General features: G+C 43.5%; 1 protein-coding gene across 1 annotated transcript in view; it reads right to left on the minus strand.

Annotated features, from left to right (window-relative positions):
• The window catches only part of CACNA2D3 (calcium channel, voltage-dependent, alpha 2/delta subunit 3), a 1,138,585-nt gene that overhangs the window by 204,621 nt on the left and 917,953 nt on the right, over window positions 1-16,011 (minus strand). The window contains exons 25-27 of the mRNA XM_006892223.1: window positions 15,241-15,336; window positions 7,018-7,139; window positions 3,613-3,693 (exon numbers count right to left, since the gene is read on the minus strand). Coding sequence (XP_006892285.1) covers window positions 3,613-3,693; window positions 7,018-7,139; window positions 15,241-15,336 — 299 coding nt within the window. The remainder of the gene's footprint in view (window positions 1-3,612; window positions 3,694-7,017; window positions 7,140-15,240; window positions 15,337-16,011) is intronic.

Genomic DNA, 16,011 nt, shown 5'->3' on the forward strand with positions numbered 1-16,011 from the left:
GTGTTTCTGTTTAAAAAAGAAAACAACAAAAACAAAAGAAAAAGAAGAAAACAAAACAAAACAAAAAAGCAAAAGCAAAACAAAACAAAAATACCCTTTCAATCCCAAACAGACACATGCGGCGAATGGACACAGGAATTCCAGATCAGGTCTGAGAGCGGAGCTGGCCTTTCCAAAGAGTCCTTGCTAATTATTTGCAAAAGTTGTACATTGTGCAATGTTGTACTTTTCTTTCAGATAAATTCTGATGTAACAGAAGGATTTCATTGAAACCCCAAATTACTGCCAGTCGGCCATACCCCATCTGCTGCTGGAGGCGAGCTGGTGGGGGACAATTCTACTTACATTTTCATCTCCACCTGCCAAAACAAGACTTCTTCCCCAATTACAAAGGCCTTTCGGTTAAGAGTGGTAAACAATGTCTACTTAATTTGAGGGAAATGCACCAAGTTTAAGCACACAGGGATAGCTGAGTCAGCCAATGAGAGCTGGCCTGTGCTGAACAGACCACTCTGGAAAGAATTCCTTAAGGAAGGAAGAACCCGCAGCAGCCTTCAACATGGAAATGGAGCAATTCTATTTTACCTTGCGCCTACCTGTGTGAGAACGGAGCTCAATCCGGCCTTCTCTCTCTCTGATTTCTGAAAAGAGCTCTTGGCAATTTGTCAGCAATCAAGGAGATTCTGCTTCCTGAATTAGCTGGGCCACACTTAAACATGTATAAATAAGCAGAAACAACACAGGCCCCACACCTGGGAAACTAAGAATGGAGCAGAATCCTGGTGTAGTCATATACACTCACTGACTGTGTGGACCGTAATTCAGCACTAAAGCTCCCGTCGTGCACAGTCATTGGGATCTCCATGACTAAGGGACTCTGGACTTGGGAGCTCTTTTTCAGGCAGAGATGGTGATTACTGTAGTGGTGAGGATATCCATGAACAAAAGGGGGTGGCAGGACCCCAGGGGCAATGGAAGCTTTGAGCTGACGGTTCTATCAGACTTTACTTGTCTAATGTATCTCTTTGCTTGTATCCCTTCTGGTTGCAATAAATGTGGAACCATACATACATGCATTGTTTTCATTATGTGCCATCAAGTTGACTCATAGTAACCTCATGTACAACAGCTCTGAACCCTGCTCTATCCTGTGCCAACCTTATTGTCTCTGACACACCTACCCCATATAGCTATCAGCTTCTGTGGATTTGGTGAAACATTCTAGAGAATGAATGAGCCACAAAGGACAATGAATTTCTGACTTAGTGTTAGCTGCTAATTCAGAAGAGGGTAGTGTAGCCCGACAAGAGTCCTAACTCCTGAGGAAAGAACTTTGAACAGACAGGGAAGGCTGCATTAGCAGCTGGTGAAGAAAGTCAGTCCTCTGAGTTTGTGAAGGGACAAGAGGGAGAGGGGGTGCTGGCCGGTCTGAAGGACAGGGAGTTGTGCTCATGCCTGAGTCTCTGGCTTGTGCTGACTGCGTTGTCCCAGATGGGCAGGAACGTTTTGACCTCATTCTAGGTGGTTAAGATGAGAGAGAGCATGCCACAGAAGACATGGCTGGTGACAAGGAATGGAGACACAGGAAGGTGAAGACTAGGCCACTCCCAGGTAGGAAAAGGATTCATGCTGTTCTTTGCCATACAAGTTAGTGCTAAAGGTAAGCCTTGCCCACTCTCCTCCACGAATAGCAGTTAACAACAGCAGCATATTACCAAATACACTTTTAATAAGAACTAAGTAGAGTTCCTCAGACAACCTTGTTTCTTTATCCTGTCCTGTAATTATTCTCTGAAAACTCAGTTGATGTCCACTGAGCAGAGCCAAACAGGGTAATGTCTCTTCCATCAGTGGAAGAGGACCACACAAGCTGCCTGGGGCTTCCGGCCTGTTGTGCAGCTCAATTAACGGGCCACCAAACCCTCTGGACAGTTCATGTTCTTCTCCAGGCTCAGTCCAGGTTTTGCCTGCGCTCAGCCCGATTGGCATGTATGCAACGTAAGGCGTTTGGAAAAATCTGAGCTAATGTTTGTGAACGTGGCCCGATGGCGCTGAGATGAGCACCCAGGCCTTAGGGTCACCAAAGGCCAGCCTGGCCCCAAGCGGTCTTCATGATGACTGACTGAGAAACCCAAGCAGAGGGTTTTTAAGAGAACATTAAAACAGACAGCTTTGGCCAGCCCATGTTCCTGACAGCTGCTGTGTGTGGCCCCAGCTCCAGGGAGATAATATACCTCTCTAACTAGCTGGCTGAGTCGGCCTGGAGCAAGTCTGACCTCCCTTAAGCAAAAATAAATCCTGCTGAGTTAAATGATCCTATCTACTCCTTTTCTCAGAGAACAGGAGACAGTGAGTGACAAAGCTTAAAGGTGGCGGCAGGGAATCCTGAGATCTGGGGGTAATTAGTTCTTTGTGTCTATCTGCCTTATTCAAGAGGTGTCATATGTGTAACCCATAAAATTGTCTTCCTCACGTCTTGATAATTCAGGATTAACCTGGCTCCAAATCTTTCAGTCCCTACTAACACAAATACAATACACAGGATAATGCAAAATAAAGTCAGGGAAGGTAAATGCAGCATTTCCTGGCAAAGAACCTTTCCCAATGAATCTGTTTACCTTTCTTTCTACAAATAGTCAACATTAAGAAGGAAGTTGAAGTTCAAAATCAGAACGAGGTACACAGCTTTGGGTGGAGGTTGCTCAAAAGCAGAAGGACTCATTTTAGTAAATCTAACCACTAGCAGAGGGCACTCTGGTGGCTTTGTGGTAAGAAGTTGCACTGCCAACCCAAAGGAATCTGGTTTGAATCCCCCTGTGCGATTGACCATTGCTTTTGCCTCTGAAACCCCACTGGAGGGTCAACTTTGGGTGGGTTCTGACTCGATGGGTACATAACAACAATGACAAACCAATATCAGGGAAGAAGGTCTCACCCACACGGTCAACCAATTATTTAACAGAGATAGACGACGCGCCAGACAATGACTCTGGTTCTGTTTTTGTCAACAGCTGCCCTCAGAGGAAAGGCAATAGCAATTTCTTGGTGCCTACTCTAAATCCTGCCAATAAACCCGGCCACAGATCAGATACCGACAGTACTCAGAGATGAGGTCAATGAGGAACAGGCTTCGCTCCCAATTCCAAACTCTGACTTCTACAATGTTTGGGTTTTCTCCTGGTCCAAAATTCAGCACCTGTTGCTATAGCCAACTCTTATTCCCTAGCGAGACTGAGGTGATGCAAATCTCAGTCTCTGTAGGAAAGGGAACATTTTTGCTTTGTGTTTGCCTAAAACAAACTCCCAGTTTCCTTGTATGTCACCCGCTATCCCGCAGCTCCTGAAGGTGGTGAGCCTCACTTTCAATGAGCATGCAACTTACTCTCCAGGAGTGCTCTCCTACACCAACAGTGTTTACTAGCCAAGCTTTTAGGAACAAAAAGTCACAGGAAAGATGCCTATTTTCAAATCAAACACCGCCAGCTGTCAGAGTTGGGATCTGGATGACAGAGATGACATAAGACGGAGGAGGATGTCGTTTTTTAAATTTCCTCCCCAAGCCTACTTGCTGGAGTTGACTAGCTACATGAGTGGGTGCCACGCTTCCTTTACCTGCCACCACGGGAGACTTCCGCTCGTCCAGGAGCTGGATGGACGTGCTCGCTGTCACCACATTGCTTTTGTTGACTGTGCCTGGAAAGATAAAACCATTAAGGCAAAAAATGGTATCAGTTATTAAATGCACATTACATATTTGTCCCTGTCACTAATTCTGCAAAAATTGTACTAGGGCCCAATCCCCAGAACCCCAGTAACATGGGCTGTAAGTGATTTACTAACTCTCTTAGACCATTAGAGCTGTGGACTCAATATCCTGGTTTGATGAAGTCCATACATTGAGTTACTATCATGTATACTCATGGGTGTCTATCCTCTTTACACTGAAACTATCATGCACCATCAAGGGACAGTGGTTTTTGGTAATTTGTGGTTACTCTTTATATCGTGCCTCTAAATATACATGAGATAAAGTTCTGAAATTGGTATGTGTTGAGATGTTTGGCTTTGAAATTTGTTAATATTTTACTATCTATAAAATTTTTATTTCAAGCTCAAAAGATGTTTCTGAGCAAAACCATTGTAAAGAGAGAGCTAGAAAGCAATGCTTACTCCAAGTTCTTATTCATGTAGTAACAATATGGTATCAGTACTAAGAGGTTTGCAAGAAATCAAAAGTTCCTCAGTATTCATTCTGAGCACTCACAGGGGATCATTGCTACTCAAGGAGCTGTCTTATAAGGAGAACGGGGAATGAGAGGTGAATGAGATACAGCTGAATTGAGAGAAGCTAAAAGACAAATGCGGGCTTAGACACACTTACAAATAAAGCAAATGAGAATTTATTTAGCTCCTGATCCAAGTCTAAGCAGTGTATACAGGTATTTATGTAATAAACAGTAGAGAAAATGAAGTCCCATCACAATGGCTTTTATTCCATGACTTCTAACATTTTCCCCTGAATCCAAATGGGTAAATGAAATCTCATAAGATGTTATGTTTCTGATAACTTCATGATGAATAAGGAAATTTCCTTTCATTCTACAATCACAGTGAAAGGATAATGAAAATTCTATTTGCCAAAAGCCAATTCAACCACAGCCTTCATTAAACAGAAGAATTGTGTTTTCCACATAATTCTTGGTTAAGAATAAGAGTAAATTGGAAGGATAGTTACAAAGAAATCCAGTGTGAGGACCCATCACACACAAGTGCACAAACACAAACAAGGCAGTTTCAGGGACTGTCCCCACCTCTCTTAGCTCCTCTCCTTGGTTTGTTCAGGGCCAAATGTTCTGTCACAGAAAGCTAACATCACAATTTCAATGCAAACTGAAGAAGCTAAATGCTTCCCTTGTCCCTTTTCTTTACAATACTATGAAAACCGAACACTTGTGAGATCATTCGATGGAAGACATTATTGGTGGAGGGGCACAGCAGAATGAGAGTTCACTGTCTCTTTGGTGGAGTTTTCAACAACAAAGTGTGATGCAGATAAACACACTGAAAGATCCTTAGCCACCTGGAAATTTTCTTGAAAAGGATGCTTGTGTGGGAGATGGCATTCATACAGGCCCATGAGTAAAGGATCACAAATTCTAAGGCTCTTAATCTTGAAAGGGACCATCCTATCTGGAATCTCACTCAGTGAGGGATGTCTCCAAAATATTTGCCTTTTCTCGATTCATCTCACTAATGAGGGGCCCTCATCTTAATGAATTCATTCAACAAATTATTGGGCAATTCTTTCTGTGAGTGATCTGAGTGAAAAGTTTACAAAACCAATTGATTTCCATTCATTCACATTTTGTTTTATAAAAAATAATCACAATACACACACAATGTAACGGCACTTTTCCTACACCCTCCCTGTGATTCTTGTTTCCACCAATCCTTCTAGTATACCTCTTCCTACTTTCTGAGATTTATCCCTGGGCAAATGCTGCCTTTTTCACCTTACATGACTTCTCAGTCTAAGAAGTGAGTGCCTCCCTCGTGTTACTGCTCATCGTATCGACCTACCTATTATTTGGCTGTCTAAATTCAGCCATGACAGTGATTTCTGTTATAGACTCAAAACCTGACTAAGGACTATAGCCTTGGGTGCTCCATCAGTCTTTAGTTGACCAGGCGGCCTGCTACTGGACAAATTGTGTTAACACATATTCTGTTACCTTCAAGAGTATGTTACCTGAAAATGTCTCTTTTCCAGAAAACGAGAAGTCACTGACATTTAGGGAGAAGGGCCTTCACTGAGAACTGGAGAGTTGCTTTAAGAGTGTAATTAGCAACACTTGTAATTGAGGCATTAATTAACTGCACTGCAGTAGGAAAGACCCTAGTATTAACTAAGTTGTTATTACTGTCATTACTGTTATTATTGTTGACTTGAATCAACCCATCGCTGACACCCAGTGGTGTTTCTAAGGCAGTAAATCAGACAGGAGGAGACTGCCTATCTTTCTCTTGCAGAGTAGCTAGTGGATTAGAACCACATACCTTTGTGGTGGCAGCGCAATTCATTACCACTAAGGCATCAAAGATCCCCTATTGACTGTAACTATGTAAAAAAAGATCAAGTGAGTTGATACAGTGACTGAGGCAATGGGCTCAAGTGTGTCAGAGATTGTGGGGATGGCACAGGACAGGATAGGGCTCAGGTCTGTTGTTCAGAGGGTCATTATGAGTCATACTTGACTCGACAGCATCTAACAACAACATATGTAAAAATGTCCAGAGCAATTAAAGTTTATAAAACCAAGTTCCATTCATCTCTCAAGTTGCTACAATACATGGTGTATGGCATTATACACAAGGAGCATCAAAAATATCAGATGCATGTGACCATGAACTAGCCAAAAAGTACTGAAAATGTATTTCTAGTTCTCTTGCTTCTAAAACTGGTTGAAATAAGATCGCACCTAAGTTCTTTTAGAGAGAGGTCACTTTACTTTTTTCACAAATCATATAATCTGAGAACTGAAAAAAGAAACAAAATTTCAGCTCTTCTCATCTCCTTAGCACTGTATCCCTCTGAAATGAGAGTTCCAGGCTGTACTAGCCTTCTTTATTCCAGTGTATTCATTTAGGTCACTTCCATTGAAATGAAAAATTGTAGGTCTTTGAAGTGACTTTGTTAACAAAGGAGAAAGCTTACTTTAACTTTGTAAAGAGGACTTTTACAACCTTTAAAAGAAAATGTCTGAGAAGTTTGTATTCAAATTCCACAAGGCACAAGGTATCAGCCTTGTTTCCTGAAATGCTCTTGCGCAAGGTGACTATGTAAAATCTTCATTTCATTTGGGGCCATTCCATTTATGGACTCAGCACTGCCCCAATATTCAGCACCAGCTCGCAAAGGTGACCTTGTCTTTACCATGGGCAGAAGCCTTCAAGTTAATCCCCCGTGTTCTGTACACTCTGCCCAGGTGAGCAGAATGTCCCCAAGATGGCACCCACCTGTGCTGAATGGAATTGAGTAGACAAAACTCCCAGGAATCTGCTCCGCAGCTCTTCGGTACCAGAGAGGGAAATGGTCCGCATTAAAAATGTTCTCCTTGTCTCCAGCTTTCAGGAAGTCCCTTGAAATGGAAGAACAAAAAGAGCATCTTCGACATTAGCTAAGAAAAGACAGCCATACTTTCATTCCAATAGCCTCTGTTGGACAGTACTGTCTCTTAAGAGTCCCACACACACCTTCTTTCTCAGTACCGAGCGGATCAGGGCCAGTCTTGTGCATCCCAGGTTACTAAGAAACGCCTGGCAGAGCTTTGGTTGTAGATTTCAACAGGGTGAAACTATTTCTCTAATATATCTTGTATAATTGTTCTTGACGTCTAAAGAAAATAGAACTTCCACGAAGGCACACACAATCTTGGCAGAAGTATCTGCTTTTAAGGATGGAGAGAATGAAAAGGAGGGGAAGTGGACGTGTGTTGGGATCTTTGTTTCCTTCTTCCCGTACTTCCCGAGCTCACAGTCAAGTAAGCCTGCTCCTGGTCTCCTCTGTAAACCCCTTGATCATCCCTGAAGGCAACAGGTACCTCCTTCTCATTTCCTGTTAAAAATCATGCTCCTTTCAAGGTGCACCTCAAAGACTACTCAGCACAAGAATCCACAGAGCCCAGTGCAGCTTCTCCCTCCGCTGGTCCCCACGGCTCCAGCCGCTCCCACCAAGCTGCTTCCCCCCGCCCCACCCCCCACCGCTTCTTCTTTCTTTTTGCCTCATTATCCTACATAACACTTTCTCCCAGGTTTCCCCAAGATTTCTGAGATCCAAATGAGTGATTGTTGGCTTCACCTGCCTCCAGAGTTACCTCTCTCTTCCAGGACCTACCTGTCCCATCTGGGTTGCCCCAACTAGGGAAGAGGAATGCCAGCCTGCCCTATCTGTGCTTTTCAGAGATCTTACAGGAAAGGAAAGGAATTAGGGAACAATACGCTTGGGGTGGGGGGAAGCTGATGTTCTACCAGCAATGGTGAACCTTAAAATCCAGTAGTTCTCAGCACAGAATTAGATCAGATACTTAGGTATCCAATGCTGTTTCACTGTGCTTGAATTTATGCTAAATTCTAGATGATTTGTTATTACAAACTCCTTACATTTGGGATCTAATTAAGGAAACCATACCATGGTTTGATAAATGGTCAACCAGTAATGTCTTGACCTCATTCAGAATGGAGAGCTCACGTCTTTGAGAGTAAGCTCATGCCATTGGTCTCCACCTTTTGAAGGTCTTACTCCCTGAAACTTTGACCAGCGAGTCCTAATTCCTCTTCATGGGCAGAGAATTTCATTTGCTCATTATCCCTGGATCCTGGCATTAATCATGTCCACAACTCTTAATGAGCACAGGTTAAACCAATTCTTATTAATAAGAGCTCTTTAAGTACTCAAAGATAATTTCTTTTATTTTTTTTTTTTAATATTTTTCTTTTTTAACAAATGGTCTCAAGGGGACTAGGAGAAGGGTGGGGTGAGGTCTCAGCCCTACAGCACTTCTCTGCTTACCCCTCATTTAAGTATATTTAGTATATTAAGTATATTTCTCAATTCTTTCAGATCCTCCTATGGCTACCTTTTATTTTTTTTAAATTTATTATTAATGTCAGTAAAAATTTACAGAGACTTTGGATTTTCATCCATTCATTCATTGTTGCACTTTTCTTGCCTCCCAACCCTCCCACCTAGTACACTACACTCTTGGAAAAGTAAAAGACAAATTCTTTCATTGTTTTACAAACCATCCCCCAGGTCCACTCTACCATGTAGCCTTCGCTCTAGGTTCCTGTCATGACAAAAAATACCTAATCACATATCCCTTTTAAACAGTTTTCTCCCTCATCTGTTTCAATGCAGTATACATTATTGAACCCATCTTTTTCAGTCTCTCCCCAACCCCAAGGTCAGTCCTGTTTTACAACAGTGGCACCATGCAGTATTTGTCCTTCTGTGACTGAGATACTTCACTCAGCATAAAGTCCTCCAGAGTCACCCATTTTGAATGATATTGCATGAGTTCCTTGTTTTTCAATGCAGCATAGTGTTCCATTGTGTGAATATACCACAACTTCTCTACCCATTCATTTGTTGATGGGCACTTAGGTTGTTTCCAACTCCTTGCTATTGTGAACAGAGCTGCGATAAACATGGGTGTGCATATATCTGCTTGGATGTCAGTTATGGTCTCTTTAGGGTATTTTCCCAGTAGTAGAATTGCTGGGTCAAAAGGTATTTCTATTTGTAACTTTTTGAGAACGCGTATGGCCACCTTTTCATGCACATGCTTTATGCTGTCAATGTTGTATTATGTTCCATGGCATTGACTTTGACTCAAAGTGATCCCATGAACAACAGATCGGAATCTTGCCTTATTTTATGCCATCCTTAGAATCTCCACCATGTTCAAGTCCATTGTTACAATCAATGGGCCAATTAATCTTGTTGAGGGTCTTCCTCTCGTTCTCTGACCCTTTTCCCATCAAGATGCCCTCCTTTAACAAATGTATGCTGAGACTTGCCACAGAAGACCCAAACGAGGCTTCTTTATGAACTCTCACCAGCATGATGACTCCTCCGAAGTAGATAAATTTTTTTTTAAATTTTGACAAAAGAATTTTTTTGCTCAAACATGAGACAGAATTTGCAGCCATCAGCAGGATCAAAAGGGTACAGAGTGTCTCTGCATGATTCAGAATGCCAGATAGAGAGATGTCTTGGTTCTCCAGGAGAGGCAAGCCCCTTCAGGTTCTATAATGTCCAGTGGTGGTATTTCATAAACTCTAAACTCATCAGATATCACAAATGTTGAAATGGCCCCCTTTCCCCAGTTTTCTCTAGACAGGATTCTTCAGGAACTTGACTTGGACAGGTGAACAAGTCAAGCCACTATCCATGCTGGACCACGGACATAGTCACAGTTGAATGGAAGGCATTTCCATTTCTGATCAACAATGGGTTGATACACCCCCACCACCACCACCACCACAACAACAACAAATGCCAGACAGGAGACTTGTACAACCACAGGGAAATAATATTTCCAGTCCTAATAATATTTCCAGTTTCAGGGAGTAAGAACTTCAAGAGGTGGAGACCAATGGCATGAGCTTACTCTCAAAGATGTGAGCTCTCCATTCTGAATGAGATCAAGACATTCCTGGTTGACCATTTATCAAACCATGGTATGGTCTCCTCAATAAGATCCCAAATGTAAGGAGTTTCTAATAACAAATTAGTTAGGATTTAGCATAAATTCAAGCACAGTGAAATAGCATCGGATACCTAAGTATCTGATCTAGTTCCGTGCTGAGAACCACTGGATTATAAGGGTCACCATTTCTGGTAGATTAGGACTGGTAGAAACAGTCCTAACTGGTGGTGCAGGGGGCTTTTTCCAGGCCCAGGGTTGCACTATTAGCTAAGTTAGAAGGTAAAGACAATCCACAATCAGGCTTTGGGGGCATCAGGAAGCAGGTCTAAGAGTAGGTGTCCAGTGTCCAGCTGCCTAGAGCGGTGCTGTCATCCAGGGAAGTGAGCAGGTGCCTACCACACGCAATCTTCATTAGTAATGGTGCTAATGTGAAAGGCTGGGTGGCTGGGAAACCTGAGAGTGCCAGTCATCTAGCAGGCAGTGGTTCAGAAGGCAAGACCTGAATCTGCAGAATTCCAAAACTGGGCTTCAGAAACAAAGTTCCTTCTGTGAGAGAGAACAGCTTACTTCTAGAGACTGTTGTAGTTGTTGATATGTACTGTCAAGTCTGAACCGACCATAGCAGACCATCTAGTGGATTTTCAGGGGCACTTAATCACACAGGAGGAAACTCACCATTCTTCTCCTAAAGAGCAGCTGGTGAGTTAGAACCCAGTGCTTTTGGGATTACAGCACAGCTTCTTGCCACTAGGCCACCAGAGCTCCCCTAGAATCCTTTTGGATTCTGCAGAATTCCAAAAATGTTCTTCAGGAAGAAAGTTCCTTCTGCAAAAGAGGACAGCACACTTCTAGGGACTAGTGACTGTCAATGTGTGTGTGTTTTTTCCTTTTTATTGAGATTTTAATAAAAGTTTATAAAGAACTTGGGATTTCAAGCCTTCATTGTTGCACATTTTCCTCCCTGCAACTCTCCGACCCAGATTGTTTTTTTTCTTCGGGAAAAAAGTTCTTTCATTGTGACTGTCAATGTTATTACGGTTGAGATTGTGTAAATTCTGGACAGTGCTGGACAACTCTGGGTATGCCGTCCTAGCCCTTTGATAGTCTTCTACAAAATGGGAATAACAGTGCTATCTTTATCAAGATAGAGTTGCTGTTTGTTGCTGTGTACTACTGAGTCGGAACCAACCATAGCTGACCCTTCAGCAGGTTTTCAGAGGCAGTTAATCACATGGGAGGAGACTGCCCATCCTCTGCAGGGCAGCTGGTGGATTCAAACAGTGTGCCTTTGGGACTGCAGAGCTGCTTCTTACCACCAAGTCCTCAGAGTTCAAGATACCACTATATCTTGATAAATAAATATAAATATATATGTATATATATATGATATGTAAGTATCATATATATATTTATTTATTAATATATAGTTGAAACTTTTTAATATCATGTGTGAATTAGACACATATATGAGAGTTAACTGTTGTTGTGTGTACTGTCCAATTGTAACCAACTCATAGTTGCCCCTCCAATGGCTTTTCAGAAGATGTCAATTTCAACAGAGGAGACTGACGATATTTCTCCTGTGGAGCAGCTGGTAAATTTCAATTGCCTGCTTCTAGCTTGGCAGTCTAATTCCTTACCACCAGGCCACCAGGGAGCTCTGGTGGGATGGCAGCAGTGAAGTCCAAGAATTTCTCTCTGTTCTCTTTGGATCTATTGGCAGGTGTGAGGTTGTTGTCTCTTACGTTAAGGACCGCAGAGAAAACCAGGAGCCACACTGTGAAGGTATGAAGATAAAAGATGCCATACTGAAAGCAACAAATACATTGCTAGTATCTGAGGTGAAGGTCAAGTTACTGGCCATGAATTCTAACAGGCTTACTTACAAATACAGGCGGTGAGGACAGGGATTTGTATCTCAGTGTAGGAGACTGAAGATGATACAAGTTAGCTCTGGGATGGAAGCATCCAATTATCTTAATAGGTAAAATTGTAAAATTATGTATTATATGGATACAAGACCAGAGAGTGCATGATGGTGCTGAGTACAGGCTCCAAGACTTTGAGCTCTGACTGTATCCCTTTGTCACAAAAGAGAAAAAGAATGGGAAACTCTAAAGGCTTCTAGCCCTAAGAGTGTATCTGAAAGCTAGGTGTCAACGTCAGAGGGAGGCTAGGTGCCACTGAGTGGAATATCACTAACAGTGACTCTATGAACAACAGATCTGAACTCGGTCCTATCCTGTACCTTATTCCTAATTTCTAATACACTTGTGCCCACTGTTGCAGCCATTGTGTCAATCCATCTCGTTGAGAGTCTTCCTCTCTTTTGCTGACCCTCCACCTTTGCAAGAAATAAATAGCCTCTCCTAGCAACATAACCAAAGTGTGTGAGATTAAGCCATGCCATCTTTGCCTCCAAGGAGCATTCTGGTTACATTTTTCCCAAGACTTACCTGTGCTTTCTTTTAGCACTTCATGGGATATTCAGTACTCTTCTCCGACACCACATCAATTCTTCTGCTAAAATCCTTATTCACTGCATACATCACTTGATATACATCTCAGGCATATACCAAGTGATGGAAAAGACCATGGCCTGGATCAGCCACACCTTAGTCTTTAAACCATTATCATTGCTCTTCAGTAATTTGGAGAGGTCCCTGACTGCAGACTTTCCCAGTGCAAGACACCTCCTGATCTCCCGACTGTGGGTACCAAGGGTGTTGACTATGGCTCTAAGTAAGATGAAATCACTGACAGTTTACTCCATCAACCATGAACTTGCTTATTGGTCCAATGGTAAGGACTTTTTCTCTTGACGTTGAGATCCTCGATATTCTCCTCTGTGTTTCAGGTCCTCCTCACCTTCAGTGAGTAAGGTTGTACCATCTGCATAACGCAGGTTGTTGATGAGTCTTCCTCTGAGCCCGATGGCACATTATTCCTCATAGAGTCCCGCTTCTCAAATGATTTTCTCAACATACAGATTGAATAGGTATGAAGAAAGGACACAACCCGCTGAATGCCTTTCTTGATTTTAAACCATGCCTTGGTTCTCCTGCTTTGCTCGGACAAGAGTTTCTTGGCGTTAGTTTGAGCTTCAGATGAGCATAATTAAGTGTCCTTGGATTCCCATTCGCCTCAGTGCTAGCCATCGTTTGCTAGGATCTACACCGTCAAATGCCTTTGCATAGTCAAGAGAAAACAAAACAGCTCTAAACAGCTATTAATGTGCTTTTATATAAGCCAATAAATATGAGATTCTTGCTGATAGGAGGATCATTCACCCACTCTGGTCAGGCTGAAGCCACAGGGAATAGAATTCACAGTTAGGCATATTTTCAACTTCCCAAATCCTTTTTACATCCTCCAGTTTCTTGATCCTCAGGGGAAATCATTGCTCTGTCTTTCAACAGAGCCGAGTGAGACGGTGTCAGATGAAACAAGCACATCTCAAGCATTCCTAAACACAATCCTGTTATCTTTCAAATACATCACAATAACCCAGAAACCAGACCACCAAGGTGCCGTATGCTGTTCTTGTTATCATTTTTCTGACTTGCTGGTTTTACTCTCACTTACTGGCATAACATCGTAGGGTCGCTGTGGGTCATACGCTACTTGGTGGCACCTAACAACAACAACAACTGGCAAAAACCTTCCTCTTTGAGCATTAGAAAATGTATTTTTGTGTCTCACTTAAAAAAATCCACTGTTATTGAGCTGACTGCATCTTGTGGCAATCTTTAACCTTTCTGAGCCCTAAAAGGAGACAGCAGTGCGTACCTCAAGATTTCCGGCCCTTCCTAGAGTCTTGTCCTCTGGGCAAGGGTAACTCTCCAGGGGTCAAGGTTAAAGAGGACTTTAAAAATCAAGTCACAACTACAGATTCATTAAAGATAAATGCGAAATGTTGGGAAGAAAAGTTCTAGGAGGAGAATTAGAAGGCAGTACTCAGGCAAAACTATCCAAAAAAAAGTAACAATGGGTTTTCCCTTTTATAGGCTTGGCTTGATAGGGACGGGGCTAGTGCCTCATCTAACAGATAAGCAGCACTGCTGAGCTGGGGCTTCATAATGGGCTACCCTCTGTTCCCTGGGCTCCTGCTGGACCACTCTCTCTCAAACTGGCAGCTGCCTGTGGATTTGTTACTTAGCCCCTGGGTACGCTGAAGACTGTATATAAGGCTCTGTGGTAACCACTGAATCCTACCTCCTACCTCATCTGTAAACCACACTTGAGCTTCCCACATCTTCAGACTCCATTTGTCTCTGGCCACATATGCCCTTAGTTGGGGGAGCAGAGCGGAGAGAAAACTTCTTACTGGGCTCAGAAAAGACTTTCCAGACTATCTACCAGCCATTGGGAACAACGCTTTGAGGCATTAGGGGTTCATGGTTCTCTGAAGGAAGACATGAGAACTGAGCCGCGGTGCAGCGAGCACCCAGGGACTGAACTCAGGAGTGCTCTGCCCTCCATTCACTGAGGTGACCTTGGAAGCACCAGGATGTCAAACATGACTGGACTCAGGGCGACCATTACTGCATCGGGGGCCCTGAAGTCCCTGAGGTTGAGGACAAAGGCATTAAAACATCAGGGGACACACACACACACACACAAAACAAAAAACCAGGCTGGAAACACAGACTCCAGGACATGCAGGATTCCTCAGAGCTCTGGAACAGCTGGCGGCCCTGAAGGCATCTGTCAGGAGACCAGCGGCCGTCCTCCCTCTGGCTGCTCCGCCAGCAGCCACTCCATCTCCAGGGTTCAGTGATGACTCACCCGAGTGGGAGAGGACTCCAGCATGGTGGCCAGAGGCCAGCGCGTGTGAGGAACAAAGGGTAGTGGAAGGGCCAGCAGGCAGGTGGACACACACACTGGGGGCCCCCCGTGGTAGAACAGAGAGGCGACATGTCAGCAGGCTGGGGAGGCCTGAACCAGCGGTGGAATCCAGCGAAGCCAGCTTCCCCTGGCCTGGCCCATCCCAGGCCGCTGCGCTTCTGCAGAGAAGCCTCCTACTTACTGATTGGTGAGCTGCTCCGCACCAACAAACAGGTTGATTCTCGAGAGGCCCGTGCGAGTGCCAAGGAAGGCGACTTCCACCCCCTTGTCAGAATTCCTGAAAGAAACCAGTGGCTATCAGGGGGACGCCTCCAGACAGGCTGTGGACAGACGATGTCTTTTGTATCGTAAGACTCGGGAGTGCTTTGTGAAATAACTGTTTTGAAACTCTAACTTCAAAAAGAAACTGCAGAAACGCACATTCTCTCCCTCCCTCTCCCTCTCCCCACCCTCTCTCTGCCGTATACACATGCACATCTCAAGCACAGAATACAAACTCTATGCCTTTCAAAAAGTGTTTTCTAGGTGATTCTTGCAGGAAAATAAATTCCCTGCCATCAGGAGCAACATAAGCAAATGAATCTCCTGACTCTAAACTTGTCCTTCTCTCAAGATTCTGGTTGTAAAGTTGGGAAGATCAAAAGGTCTACTGCTGTCAAGGTGATGCCAGTTCACAGCCAGCCTCCATCTGTTTCTGAGGCTCTAAGTCTTCATACACTGGCCCACCTTCTCCTGTGGAGCGGCTAGTGGATTCAAACCACTGACCTGCAGCAGTGCAGCATGGAACACCAGGGATGATGGGTTCATTCTGAGGATGGGAGAGACTCGAAAGAGAGGAAGTACCACATTTGGAGTTGGCTTTTAAGGTCGATGCTACTCAGTCTATTCTCTCTATGCCAAGACTGTGTTGAATCTCTCCTTAGGGAGAAAAGGTTACTGCATCTCTGAATCA

Source organism: Elephantulus edwardii, unplaced genomic scaffold, assembly GCF_000299155.1.
Source record: "Elephantulus edwardii isolate Elephantulus edwardi_28Jun2011 unplaced genomic scaffold, EleEdw1.0 scaffold00113, whole genome shotgun sequence".
Taxonomy (NCBI): domain Eukaryota; kingdom Metazoa; phylum Chordata; class Mammalia; order Macroscelidea; family Macroscelididae; genus Elephantulus; species Elephantulus edwardii.